This window comes from Bufo gargarizans, chromosome 1, assembly GCF_014858855.1.
Source record: "Bufo gargarizans isolate SCDJY-AF-19 chromosome 1, ASM1485885v1, whole genome shotgun sequence".
Lineage (NCBI taxonomy): Eukaryota > Metazoa > Chordata > Amphibia > Anura > Bufonidae > Bufo > Bufo gargarizans.
Genome location: NC_058080.1, coordinates 461,452,698 through 461,467,671, shown reverse-complemented (window position 1 = coordinate 461,467,671; position 14,974 = coordinate 461,452,698). Strand labels below are relative to the sequence as shown.

At 45.4% G+C, this 14,974-nt stretch overlaps 1 protein-coding gene across 1 annotated transcript in view; it reads right to left on the bottom strand.

The window, feature by feature from the left end:
• Positions 1-14,974, bottom strand: part of LOC122922398 (annexin A1-like) — a 54,765-nt gene that overhangs the window by 20,204 nt on the left and 19,587 nt on the right. The window contains exons 4-7 of the mRNA XM_044272998.1: positions 6,391-6,485; positions 5,010-5,123; positions 4,788-4,878; positions 225-304 (exon numbers count right to left, since the gene is read on the bottom strand). Of these exons, the coding sequence (XP_044128933.1) occupies positions 225-304; positions 4,788-4,878; positions 5,010-5,123; positions 6,391-6,485 (380 nt within the window). The remainder of the gene's footprint in view (positions 1-224; positions 305-4,787; positions 4,879-5,009; positions 5,124-6,390; positions 6,486-14,974) is intronic.

Below are 14,974 nucleotides of genomic sequence, written 5' to 3'. Positions count from 1 at the left end.
CATGCACCCACGTGCCAACACAGTGCCGACTGATCTACATGATATAACACCTCCCCTCTGAGTCGTTTCTATTCCCTACCCTCCTGATTTCTAGCAGTGGAACTCTGTTGTAATAGTAATAAGATAAGACTAACAAGGGCTTTAAGGACCACAGATCGGAACATGGTCTGTATCGTACCTACACCCTTGTACTATGCACATTCAGAGTTTATAGCTATAAATACCTTTGCAAGTGCAAGCAATGCTTTCTGGAAATCTCCAGAGGTATCTGAGGTTATATCCTTTGACAGATCATTCTTGTATACTGTAACAGAAAGCCTTTTGTTATTAAACTGATCAATATAATATTTTAAATGCATGTAAATCAATAAAAACTATATATAAAAAACTATATAGACATTAGAGATCAGCAAATCCATTCTAAAACGTAACTTCAGCCCATATTTTTCAAAATACAAGTTTTGTGTGATTTGATTCTAGAGACTCGAGGAGAGCGATAGAGAGATATTTGAACTGCGATGACAAATCTACAGAAAAGATAAAAACTGATGAGAATCCTCAGTAATAGTAAAGTTGAAATTACATATATAAACTTATTGTATTGCAATTGTTTTGCAGACTACAATAACTTATAGTATTCTACCTTCTAGTTTGCCATAGAAATGTAGAATAAAAAACATGGATCCCACATTCACAAAATCTATGACTGTAGACGAAATGTATAAAGTTGAACATGAGGTTGTTTGTGTAGGTTTTTATCAAAATGTATAGGCCCACTTCCCAACATCATAATGACCTTTCTCAAGTGGGTCCCTATTGAGTGCTACACCATAGTGCTTGCAGAGGAGCGTGACCCAATGGCCCAACAGATTTTGTCATCTGTTCAGTGTTCTGCATGTGGCTGTTGTTGCTAGGGATGAGCGAATCGACTTCAGATGCTTCATCCGAAGTTGATTGGCATAAGACTTTGTTAGAATAGTGTATGGAGCAAGCGCTCCGTACAGTATTAGAATGTATTGGCTCCGATGAGCCAAAGTTATTTCTTTGTGAAGTCTCGCGAGACTTCGGGTAATAACTTTGTATATTAATTTCTACTGTAAAAAACCTTGGTACCAAACTCAGGTTTGGTTCCAAGGTACCACCTGGAACCAAACCTGAGTTCAGTACAAAAGCTTTTACAGTAGAAATTAATTTACGAAGTTATTACCCGAAGTCTTGCGAAACTTCACAAAGAAATAACTTCTGCTCATTGGAGCCAATACATTCTAATACTGTATGGAGAGCTTGCTCCGTACACTATTCTAACAAAGTTTTATGCCAATCAACTTCGGATGAAGCATCTGAAGTAGATTCGCTCATCCCTAGCAACAACAGCCACATGCAGCACACTGAACAGATGACAAAATCTGTTGGGCCATTGGGTCACGCTCCTCTGCAAGCACTATGGTGTAGCATAAAAAAATGCCAGTGTCACAGACACTACAACAGTTAGAAGGATTAAGGGTGTGTTCTGAATTAAAAAAAATAAAATAATTCATGTCTTTCACACACACACTCTACAGAAGAATTTCCTCTCCTACAACATTTAAGATGGATGAAGGGGGTGTTCCTAGTTTATGTTTAAAAAAATCATGACTTTCACAGACACACTACACAGAATAATTTTCTCTCCCATTTGGATGGATTCAAAATGGGTCATCTTATTAGTATTCTTATATTTTTTTTTTTTGTGTGTGGGGGGGGGGGTGGTAACTTTCGACCAGCAAACACAGAGATAGCAAAGAGAACACAAACTGCGCTGGAGTACAACAATGGCTAGGTGCACCAGATACACTTCTCTACTCTGCCAATATAAGACATATTAATATTCAGGCTGGAGACAGGGGGCCCAGTGGAGGAGGCGGACATGGCGGTGCAGGTAGAAGAGGCAGCAGAGGTTATTATAACCTTATTATTTTTTTCCATTTTTAAATTGAGTTTTTTCTTTTCTTTTTTTTTTGTTTGGTTTGTTTTGTTTTTTTGTTTGTGGAGGCCCCAAAACATTGGGAAATAGCAAAGAGAACGCACAAACTGCGCTGGAGTACAATAATAGTTAGGTGCACCCTGTATACTTCTCTGCTCTGGCCAAGGTACAGACAAGTCCTGTGGGATCCATGCCTGGTTCATTTTAATGAACGTGATCTTGTCCATAATGGCTGTGGACAGGTGGATGTGTCTGTCTGTGATCACCCCCCCCCCCCCCCCAAGCTAAATATACATACATTCAGACAATACACTTGCCAAAGGGCAGGCCAGCATCTCCAAGGGGTAAAGGGCAAGCTTAGGCCATGTGCCAAATTTGAAAATCCAGCTGTTAAACAGGGCAGACCCATCAATCAGTACGTGCAGACACGTTCTGTTCCACCATGTTGCTGAACAGCTGCCCTGTGCTATAGCGGTCCGTATCAGATGGGGATGCTGTATACTGTGGAATGCAGACAAAGCTTTTTCACATTTCGGCCATGCTAACCCTCCCTTCTGAGGTGCTGACAGTGCCCCTGCTGCGTTGGTGACTTCTTCCTCTGCCATCTCCACCTCATGCTTCTACTGAGCCCTCGCTGTCAGGCGGGAATGCTCCTGTAACAGCGTTTGCTTGTACTTGCACATATTCCGTTCATGCTCCAGTGTCGGAAGCAAGGACAGCATGTTGTCCTTGTAGAGGGTATTCATCAGGGTGGCCACCCAGTAAGTAGCATTGGTTAGAATGTGGGCAACTCGGCTGTCATTGTGCAGGCACTGCAGCAAGCCATGCTCCAGTGATGCCCGTGAGATGATTTGGGTGCCATCCTGCTGTGAACGGGGATCCTCCTCCTCATCCTCCAAAACTGTGCCATGGCTAGACACTTGGGTATCTGGCCTCTGTTGGTGCAGTAACCCACCCTCTGAGCCACCTGTGGACAACTGGCCTAACTGTGGGAATGATCCCTGTCCTTCCTTCTGTGCCACATCCTCATCCATCAGCATCTGGAGCATTTTTTCAAGGAGACGTAGAAGAGGGATAGAAAGTCTGATGATGGTATCATCACCACTGGCCATGTTGGTGGAGTACTCGAAGCAGCGCAACACGGCACACAAGTCCCGCATGGAGGCCCATTTGTTGGTGGTGAAATGTTGCTGTTTTGCAGAGCGACTCATAGTTCGAGCGGCAGCTGAAACTCCACTATTGCCTGCTCCTGCTCGCACAGTCTCTCCAGCACGTGCAAGGTGGATTTCCACCTTGCGGGTAAGTCCCACATGAGCGGGTTAGTGGGAAGGCCGAAGTTACGCTGCAGCACAAACAGGCGAGCAGCAGCAAGGTGAGAACGTTGAAAGTGCGCACACACGGCCCTCACTTTCTGCAGCAGCTCTGACATATCTGGACAATTCTTGAGAAACCTCTGCACCACCAAGTTCAGCACATGTGCCAGGCAAGAGATTTCACTCGTTGTTGCACACCACCAGGCATGACTTGAGGCTCAGCAGCACCAGTCATCGGTCTCCTATGCCCGTCCACAGCTCCTGCGCGGTGTGGGGTAATTCTCCCAAAATATGGGTTTCAGAACAGCCTGCTGTCGTTTCCTGGCTGTGTTGAAGTTGGTGGTGCAGGTGTTGCGCTGAGCCGCTGACGTGATAAGGAGGAGATATAGGAGGAACCAGAGGAGAAAGTGGAGGAGGCAATGTTTTTTTTACCAAGAAAATAGGTATGTCTCACCCGCACAATTAACAGATTGATTAACTATTATACTGTATCTCCCTATCACTGGTGCAAAGTAGTAGGATTGTACCGAAAAAATTGCCAACAGGTCACCCTCAGACTGAACAGCACAATTAAGTATGGTATTTCTGTTTCGCTGGTGCAAAGTTGCTGTATTGCACCCATAAATAATGCCTACAGGTCACCAGCACACTTTTTAAAAATAATAAAAGCCTAACACTCTCCTTGCCTGCAGCAGCATCCTGTCCCTACACTAGTAAGAGTAGAATGGCGGTGCACTATGTGATCCAGCATTTACGCATGCTGGGTCACATGGTGCACCGGCCAATCACATCCATGCCAATACTAGGCATGACTGATGGCTTCCAAGTGCCCACAGCTTAATCGCTTGTTCATTGGCTGCGCTGCAGTCTTTTAACAAGCTTTATTTAAAGTACGAACAAGGAACCCAGACACGGACTTTGGCACCTAAATACCGGTTCGGGTTCGGTATATGGATACCCAAATGTCCGGTACGGTCCTGAACGTGGAGGTCCGGGTTCGCTCATCGCTATTGGTAAAGAAGTCTAAAAATGATTGACTGTAAATGAGGACACTGTATAACATGGGGGGATTGTACAGTAGTATTAATCACAACATTTTGTTCTGCTGCACTTAAAGGGAACCTGTCACCTGGATTTTGGGTATAGAGCTGAGGACATGGGTTGCTAGATGGCCGCTAGCACATCCGCAATACCCAGTCCCCATAGCTCTATGTGCTTTTGTTGTGTAAAAAAAACTATTTTATACATATGCAAATTAACCTGAGATGAGTCCTGTCCCTGACTCATCTCATGTACAGGACTCCTCTCAGGTTAATTTGCATATGTATCAAATTGGTTTTTTTACACAACAAAAGCACACAGAGCTATGGGGACTGGGTATTGCGGATGTGCTAGCGGCCATCTAGCAGCCCATGTCCTCAGCTCTATACACAAAATCCCGGTGACAGGTTCCCTTTAAGGAGAGAGCTAAAAAATTCCCAAGGGCTGTGTCTATAATTTCCATTACTTACGTTCTTTGTAAACCCTGTTTATATCTCTGAGCTCCTTGTTTGTTCTTGATGCTAAGATTTCAATAAGAATGTCCTCATTAGTTCCCAGCCCCTTTAGAGAATAAATGTATAGAATTGGTTACATGGATGTCAACATTACATGGCTTATACCTTGAAGACTATAATATGTTGAAGCTCTACAGTAAAGCTAGTTAAAAACATAGTATTAAATCCATACTGTACCTTGGTGGCATATTTAAGTTGCTGAGCATCATATTCTGCTGGGGTTTTCAGTAGAGCCAGTACAGTCATCTCATAGTTACCAGAGAGGGCACTCTTCAAAGCGTCCTCCAGAGACTTGAAACATAAAATTACCAACTGTAACATGGCCGCATAATATTTAGTAAATCTCATGGCATGTTATAGTATGGCCTTTTGAATGATACTTTTCAGATGGAAATAGTGTGTCCCATGCACTGCTCTCATTATGCACATAAACATATTTTTTTTCCGTTGCTGTTCTGTTTTTTAAATGGGCCATATGCAGAAAAATTCACTTTAATGGGGCTTGAAAAAAAAAATGGAAATGACTCAGTGGTCATTCCATGTCCGTATATCCGTTCTGCAAAAAAAAAAATGATCATGTCCTATTCTTTTCCATTTTGTGGGCAATGACGGGCATCGTTACAATAGATCCGCAAAAAAAAAAAAAAAAAAAAAACTGATGCAACACAGACGTGAATGTCATCTTTTTTTTTGCAGGCCGCAAAATACATATGGTCGTGTTCATGAGCCCTAAAGGAGTTTTCCAGTATTTCCAACACCCCGCACTGCCACTGATCACTATACAGAGGACAGAAGGCTTCACCCACTGTCTGGTTTTCAGTGCTAACGTACTGCGGCTCTGCTCCCATTCTGTTCTTGAATAGGAGTTGAACTGCAGTACCCCGGCATGGCCACTACACAGTGGGTAGAACCTTGTGCTCCACCACTGGCAACATCCGATTGTGGATATGCCTTAGACCCCCACGGCTCTGATATTGGCCTATCCACGGCTCTGATATTGGCCTATTATCTAGCTACTATAAAACTCCTTTAAGCTGGCCTCTCTGGAAGCGATAGAGTTAAAAATGACGTGCCCTGTGGACCAGCATAGCTGTTATTGGGCCCACTGACCTCACTTCTAGGTTGTTTTAACTCTTTGTAGAGTACACAGTGTATACATAACATTGGTCCATGCCTGCAAGTACACTGTACTGGGAATCATGAGGATTGACATACAGGTAACATACTGGTCGTCATTTCTTCTTGCTAGCATGATGTGTCCTTAGTGAGAACAGTTTTTTTTTTCTTCCTCTTGCTCAACCAGGGTCACTAGGACTTTTTTCTCTTTTTAAAAAAAAAAACTAGTCTGAACTTGTATAAAATTATTTATGTGGTCCTGTAAATATAGTATATTGCAGTGAAACCTCTTAAAGACAACCTGCTATATTGTTCTGAAAATTGTCCTCTCAATGAAAATCTGCATATTTAACTCCCTTTCTATCATGACAGAAACCTCTGGTTTAGATCATGGGTGCTCTTTTAAAGGGGTGGACATTTGAGGGTATTTCACTGTAGTTACCTTTCCAGTGGAGCTCTGGTATGCCGTCTTAATGGCCTGGCGCTGAGCATTATTTCTTTTTGTCAAAATACTAGTTATTGTTGCTTCATCGACACCTTCAAAAAAAAATAAAAAATATCAAAGATGATATAAACCTTTTATGAGCTTGCTGCCTTCCTCGAATTAACAACATTGATACGTTATGCTGTTTTTTTTTTACTGTTATCAAGTGTTTGTGCCAATTCATAAAGCTCATCCATCACTAACTACAAAAAACTGAGGGAGAGATATATCAAACTGGTGTAAAGTAGAACTGGCTTAGTTGCCCATAGCAACCAATCAGATTCCATCTTTGATTTTTCACAGATCCTTTGGAAAATGAAAGGTGGATTGTGATTGGTTGCTATGGGTAACTAAACCAGTTATACTTTACACCAGTTTGATACAACTCCCCATCAGTGTATATTAACTGGCATGTTTTCTACTTGGGAACTGGGGATTTACACAGCTAAAGGGGTTAGCCCACAAAAACTGAAGGAGTGGTGTTGAAAGTGACCAAAGTGCCAGCTGAGAGCTGGGTCCCTGTTAGAAGAGGCAGTGGGAAAAGGTTGAAGAGACTGCCAGGCTGAAGAGACCCCAATGCTCTGGTCCATGCTTTAGCCCCAGGAACATTTGATTTGGAGGGACAGATTGAGTATGGTGACTTCCCACCAGTGAGTAGATGATAGACTGACGGTTCAAAGTTCATGATGGATGTGTGTAATGTGTAATAATATATATACTGCCTCTATGAGAGAACTATTATGCTTCTTGTGCCTCTGGTCTACAGATGTGTAACTGCCGAGTTGTTTGCCCTCACTGAGCAACTGTAACTCTAAAGAACACTGTTCTTTCAAGAGACTTGTAAAGACATGCACACGATGGTAATGACTCAGTGCCCATGCTGCAGAATGCAAATAGTGGTCCGCAATGCATGGGCACTGTTCATGTGCACTCCATTTGCTGATGCAGACCCATTGACTTGAATGGGTCAGCGATCCACAAGATAAGGCCAAAGCTAGAACATGTTCATCTTTGAGCGGTGTGGAGGCACGGACCTGAAAACCCACTGAAGCGCTTCATAGTGCCTCCCAGTGGCGGATTATAATAGGGACGTTCGGGTCGGCAGCCCCGGGCCCAGCACCGCTGGGGGGCCCAACGCTGACCCGAACGTCCACATACTGCGGCGGGGCACGGGAGCGCATAGCTCCCTGTCCTGTCGCCGATCACCGGCATTCACCGCATAGGCCTCAGGCCTTGTAGGCCTGAGGCCTATGCGGTAGTGAAATCCCGGCGCAGGCGTGCGTGATGACGTCATCGCGCGCCTGTGCCGGGACGCAGCACTGTGACGCGCCTGACTCATCCCGCCCGCCTTCCTCTGCGAGCAAGCGCCTGGCCCTGGACATAGGGGAGTATTTATTTTTTCATTTTTTGTTCATTTTTTATTTTTTTATTTCATTTGCCTACTTGGGGGGGGGGGACACAGGAGGACCTATTAGGGAAGATAAATCGATCGAACATGGGGGGGGAATGTGGGGGCTGTATGGGGCCAAATTATTATGGGAGGGAATACTATGTGGGGGCAAATTACTAGATGGGGCAGTGTGGGGGCAAATTATTATGAGGGAATACTATGTGGGGGCAAATTACTAGATGGGGCAGTGTGGGGGCAAATTATTATGAGGGAATACTATGTGGGGGCAAATTACTATGTGGGGGCAAATTATTATGAGAGGGACTACTATGTGGGGGCAAATTACTAGATGGGGCAGTGTGGGGGAAACTATTGTGTGGGGGCAAATTGCTGTGTGGGGGCAAATTATTATGGGAGGGACTACTATGTGGGGGCAAATTTCTATCTGGGGGTAGTGTGGGGGAAACTTGTGTGGGGGTAATTGCTATGTGGGGACTATGTGGGGGCAAATTACTATGGTGGGGAAACTATTGTGTGGGGGCAGTGTGGGGTAATTGCTATGTGGGGACAGTGTGGGGTAATTTCTATGTGGGGACAGTGTGGGGTAATTTCTATGTGGGGTCAAATTACTATGTGGGGGCAAATTACTATGTGGGGGCAGTGTGGGGAAAACTATTGTGTGGGGGCAAATTATTATGAGAGGGAATACTATGTGGGGGCAAATTACTAGATGGGGCAGTGTGGGGGCAAATTACTATGTGGGGAAACTATTGTGTGGGGGAAATTGCAATGTGGGGACAGTGTGGGGTAATTTCTGTGTGGGGTAATTTCTATGTGGGGACAGTGTGGGGTAATTGCTATGTGGGGGCAAAATACTATGTGGGGGCAGTGTGGTGGAAATTACTATGTGGGGGCAGTGTGGGGCAAATTACTATGTGGGGGCAATGTGGGGCAAATTACTGTGTGGGGGCAAACTACTATATGGGGCAGTTTGGGGGAAATTACTGTGTGGGGGCAAATTACTATGGGGGGATTACTATGTGGGGGCAGTGTGGTGGAAATTACTATATGGGGGTGTTGCTATTGGGGAGGCACTATAGGGGCAATTATATTATTTCTGGGGACACTATACAGGGATTATTGCCTGGAGCACAATAGAGGGTGGTATTATTACTGGGGGTCTCTAGGGGACATTATAGCTGCTGTGGACACTATAGGGACATTTGGGGTAATTTATCAAACTGGTGTAACGCAGACCTGGCTTAGTTGCCCACAGCAGCCAATCAGATTCCACCTTTCATATTTGACAGCTCTTTTGGAAATCCAGTTCTATGTTACACCAGTTTGATAAATTACCCCAATTATATCTTTCAGGGTCACTATTTTTTCAGCAGTATAGTTCCTGGGGCATTGGGGAGCACAACGGGCACAGTATTGGGGGTGGCAGGATGACACTGTGGGGACACCAGGATGAGGAGGTTGATGGAAAAATTGAGAAATGTAACGTGTCTGTGTTACAAACTGTAGAGACGAGATGCGGCTGAAAGAATTTGCCATGGTGGTCTGGGTCAAACGGAGGAGAAGAGGAAAGAGAAGGTCTACATGACAGGAGATGTCACTGGATGTAACAGGTATGTGGTGCTGTATTCTCCTCCATGTCTTTTTTATTACAATTATATGTATTTTAAATTTGACGACCAAATTTTTCAGTTTAGGACCCAATTTGGGGTATTTTTTTTTTGTCTGAAGATGTCATATGGCCTAGGAAGAGACTGTGGCGCTCATAAAGCACCGCAGCCTCTTCATACAAAAAAAAAAAAAAAACTAAACTAAAATGGGGGGGGGGGGGGGGGCCCCCCCCAAGTTGGGTAGACAGCCCCGGGCCTATCATGCACTTAATCCGCCCCTGGTGCCTCCACTCCGCAAAAGATAGGTGAAGGCCTATCTTCGTTCGTATCTTGCAGCAAACGGCCAGTGGCTGTATATTGTGGACCCACCATTTACAGTCCGTAATACGAGCCAGTACGATCATGTGCATAAGCCCTAAATGTTTTGATCAAATGTTTGCATTTGCTGTGCCGCTCTGTGCAATGACCATAAGGAGATAGATAGCCATCTATGTTGTGTTATATGCAATAAATAATTGCACATGCCGCTGTCTTGCTACGGTAATTGACACAACATTCTGAACAAACCATAAGCATGCACCCAGACCATGCATGTACGTTTCAAACTGTACCTCTATTGCACATTATTTTTTTTCCATTTATGAATCCATGAGTAGAGTTGAGCGAACACCTGGATGTTCGGGTTCGAGAAGTTCGGCCGAACATCCCGGAAATGTTCGGGTTCGGGATCCGAACCCGATCCGAACTTCGTCCCGAACCCGAACCCCATTGAAGTCAATGGGGACCCGAACTTTTCGGCACTAAAAAGGCTGTAAAACAGCCCAGGAAAGAGCTAGAGGGCTGCAAAAGGCAGCAACATGTAGGTAAATCCCCTGCAAACAAATGTGGATAGGGAAATGAATTAAAATAAAAATTAAATAAATAAAAATTAACCAAAATCAATTGGAGAGAGGTTCCATAGCAGAGAATCTGGCTTCCCGTCACCCACCACTGGAACAGTCCATTCTCAGATATTTAGGCCCCGGCACCCAGGCAGAGGAGAGAGGTCCCGTAACAGAGAATCTGTCTTCATGTCAGCAGAGAATTAGTCTGCATGTCATAGCAGAGAATGAGGCTTCACGTCAGCCACCACTGCAACAGTCCATTGGCATATATTTAGGCCCAGCACCCAGGCAGAGGAGGGAGGTCCCGTAACAGAGAATCTGTCTTCATGTCAGCAGAGAATTAGTCTGCATGTCATAGCAGAGAATGAGGCTTCACGTCAGCCACCACTGCAACAGTCCATTGGCATATATTTAGGCCCAGCACACACACAGGCAGAGGAGAGAGGTCCCGTAACAGAGAATCTGGCTTCATGTCAGCAGAGAATCAGTCTGCATGTCATAGCAGAGAATGAGGCTTCACGTCAGCCACCACTGCAACAGTCCATTGGCATATATTTAGGCCCAGCACACACACAGGCAGAGGAGAGAGGTCCCGTAACAGAGAATCTGGCTTCATGTCAGCAGAGAATCAGTCTGCATGTCATAGCAGAGAATGAGGCTTCACGTCAGCCACCACTGCAACAGTCCATTGGCATATATTTAGGCCCAGCACCCAGGCAGAGGAGGGAGGTCCCGTAACAGAGAATCTGTCTTCATGTCAGCAGAGAATTAGTCTGCATGTCATAGCAGAGAATGAGGCTTCACGTCAGCCACCACTGCAACAGTCCATTGGCATATATTTAGGCCCAGCACACACACAGGCAGAGGAGAGAGGTCCCGTAACAGAGAATCTGGCTTCATGTCAGCAGAGAATCAGTCTGCATGTCATAGCAGAGAATGAGGCTTCACGTCAGCCACCACTGCAACAGTCCATTGGCATATATTTAGGCCCAGCACACACACAGGCAGAGGAGAGAGGTCCCGTAACAGAATCTGGCTTCATGTCAGCAGAGAATCAGTCTGCATGTCATAGCAGAGAATGAGGCTTCACGTCAGCCACCACTGCAACAGTCCATTGGCATATATTTAGGCCCAGCACCCAGGCAGAGGAGGGAGGTCCCGTAACAGAGAATCTGTCTTCATGTCAGCAGAGAATTAGTCTGCATGTCATAGCAGAGAATGAGGCTTCACGTCAGCCACCACTGCAACAGTCCATTGGCATATATTTAGGCCCAGCACCCAGGCAGAGGAGGGAGGTCCCGTAACAGAGAATCTGTCTTCATGTCAGCAGAGAATTAGTCTGCATGTCATAGCAGAGAATGAGGCTTCACGTCAGCCACCACTGGAACAGTCCATTCTCAGATATTTAGGCCCCGGCACCCAGGCAGAGGAGAGAGGTCCCGTAACAGAGAATCTGTCTTCATGTCAGCAGAGAATTAGTCTGCATGTCATAGCAGAGAATGAGGCTTCACGTCAGCCACCACTGCAACAGTCCATTGGCATATATTTAGGCCCAGCACCCAGGCAGAGGAGAGAGGTCCCGTAACAGACAATCTGGCTTCATGTCAGCAGAGAATCAGTCTGCATGTCATAGCAGAGAATCAGGCTTCACGTCACCCACCACTGCAACAGTCCATTGTCATAAATTTAGGCCCAGCACTAGTGTTGAGCGGCATGTCCCATATTCGAATTCGCGAAATTTTGTGAATATTCGAAAGAATATTCGTAAAATATTCGCGATTATTCAAATTCGTTATTATTTCGCATATGCGATAATTCGAATTATCGCATAATACATATGCTATGCAAAATTCACATGTGCGCTAATGAAATCGCCTTACGAAGATTCGCAACTCAATTCAATCACTAATGTATGAATGCAATGCCCTTTGCCTCTGTTCTGGGACAAGTGTAGATATTCGCATGTGCGCTAATAAAATCGCCTTACGAAGATTCGCACCTCAATCACTTTCTAGGGAATGTGAGACTTTTGGGAATCAATCGAGATACAGTGGGGGGTGATGACAGTAGTTGACAGAGTACAGATCAATGTAATCTGTAAGGTGGAAAGTAAAATAAAAAATACGAATATTCGTAAATCGAATTTTACGAAGTTCTACGTATTCGCGAATATGGTGCTATACTATATGAATGCACAGGCCTTTGCCTCTCTGTTCTGGGGACAAGTGTAGATATTTGCATTTGCGTTAATAAAATCGCCTTACGAAGATTCGCAGCTCAATTCAATCACTAATGTATGAATGCAAAGCCCTTTGCCTCTGTTCTGGGACAAGTGTAGATATTCGCATGTGCGCTAATAAAATCGCCTTACGAAGATTCGCAACTCAATTCACTAATGTATGAATGCAAAGCCCTTTGCCTCTGTTCTGGGACGTGCCGATATTCGCATGTGCGCTAATAAAATCGCCTTACGAAGATTCGCAGCTCAATTCAATCACTAATGTATGAATGCAAAGCCCTTTGCCTCTGTTCTGGGACAAGTGTAGATATTCGCATGTGCGCTAATAAAATCGCCTTACGAAGATTCGCAACTCAATTCACTAATGTATGAATGCAAAGCCCTTTGCCTCTGTTCTGGGACGTGCCGATATTCGCATGTGCGCTAATAAAATCGCCTTACGAAGATTCGCGCCTCAATCACTTTCTAGGCAATGTGAGTAAGATCTGAGCTGTTGGACCTTTGGGAAACAATCAATTATATGTGTACTGTAATTTTGTGGGGGGGGGGGGGGGGAAACAAAAAACGAATATTCGTTTTTACGAATATATAGCACTATATTCGAAATATTCGCGAAATCGCGAAGTTGCGATATTCGCGAAAAAAATTTGCTTTTCGAATATTCGCGCTCAACACTACCCAGCACCCAGGCAGAGGAGAGAGGTCCCGTAACAGAGAATCTGGCTTCATGTCAGCAGAGAATCAGTCTTCATATCATAGCAGAGAATCAGGCTTCACGTCACCCACCACTGTAAGAGTCAATTTTCATAAATTTAGGCCCAGAACCCAGGCAGAGGAGAAAGGTCCCGTAACAGACAATCTGGCTTCATGTCAGCAGAGAATCAGTCTTCATATCATAGCAGAGAATCAGGCTTCACGTCACCCACCACTGCAACAGTCAATTGTCATAAATTTAGGCCCAGCACCCAGGCAGAGGAGAGAGCTCCCGTAACAGAGGATCTGGCTTCATGTCAGCAGAGAATCAGTCTGCATGTCATAGCAGAGAATGAGGCTTCACGTCACCCACCACTGCAACAGTCCATTGGCATATATTTAGGCCTAGCACACAGGCAGAGCAGAGAGGTCCCGTAACAGACAATCTGGCTTCATGTCAGCAGAGAATCAGTCTGCATGTCATAGCAGAGAATGAGGCTTCACGTCACCCACCACTGCAACAGTCCATTGGCATATATTTAGGCCTAGCACACAGGCAGAGCAGAGAGGTCCCGTAACAGACAATCTGGCTTCATGACAGCAGAGAATTAGTCTGCATGTCATAGCAGAGAATGAGGCTTCACGTCAGCCACCACTGCAACAGTCCATTGGCATATATTTAGGCCCAGCACCCAGGCAGAGGAGAGAGGTCCCGTAACAGACAATCTGGCTTCATGTCAGCAGAGAATCAGTCTTCATATCATAGCAGAGAATCAGGCTTCACGTCACCCACCACTGCAACAGTCAATTGTCATAAATTTAGGCCCAGCACCCAGGCAGAGGAGAGAGCTCCCGTAACAGAGGATCTGGCTTCATGTCAGCAGAGAATCAGTCTGCATGTCATAGCAGAGAATGAGGCTTCACGTCACCCACCACTGCAACAGTCCATTGGCATATATTTAGGCCTAGCACACAGGCAGAGGAGAGGTTCATTCAACTTTGGGTAGCCTCGCAATATAATGGTAAAATGAAAATAAAAATAGGATTGAATGAGGAAGTGCCCTGGAGTCCAATAATATATGGTTATGGGGAGGTAGTTAATGTCTAATCTGGACAAGGGACGGACAGGTCCTGTGGGATCCATGCCTGGTTCATTTTTATGAACGTCAGCTTGTCCACATTGGCTGTAGACAGGCGGCTGCGTTTGTCTGTAATGACGCCCCCTGCCGTGCTGAATACACGTTCAGACAAAACGCTGGCTGCCGGGCAGGCCAGCACCTCCAAGGCATAAAAGGCTAGCTCTGGCCACGTGGACAATTTAGAGACCCAGAAGTTGAATGGGGCCGAACCATCAGTCAGTACGTGGAGGGGTGTGCACACGTACTGTTCCACCATGTTAGTGAAATGTTGCCTCCTGCTAACACGTTGCGTATCAGGTGGTGGTGCAGTTAGCTGTGGCGTGTTGACAAAAGTTTTCCACATCTCTGCCATGCTAACCCTGCCCTCAGAGGAGCTGGCCGTGACACAGCTGCCTTGGCGACCTCTTGCTCCTCCTCTGCCTTGGCCTTGGGCTTCCACTTGTTCCCCTGTGACATTTGGGAATGCTCTCAGTAGCGTGTCTACCAACGTGCGCTTGTACTCGCGCATCTTCCTATCACGCTCCAGTGCAGGAAGTAAGGTGGGCACATTGTCTTTGTAGCGTGGATCC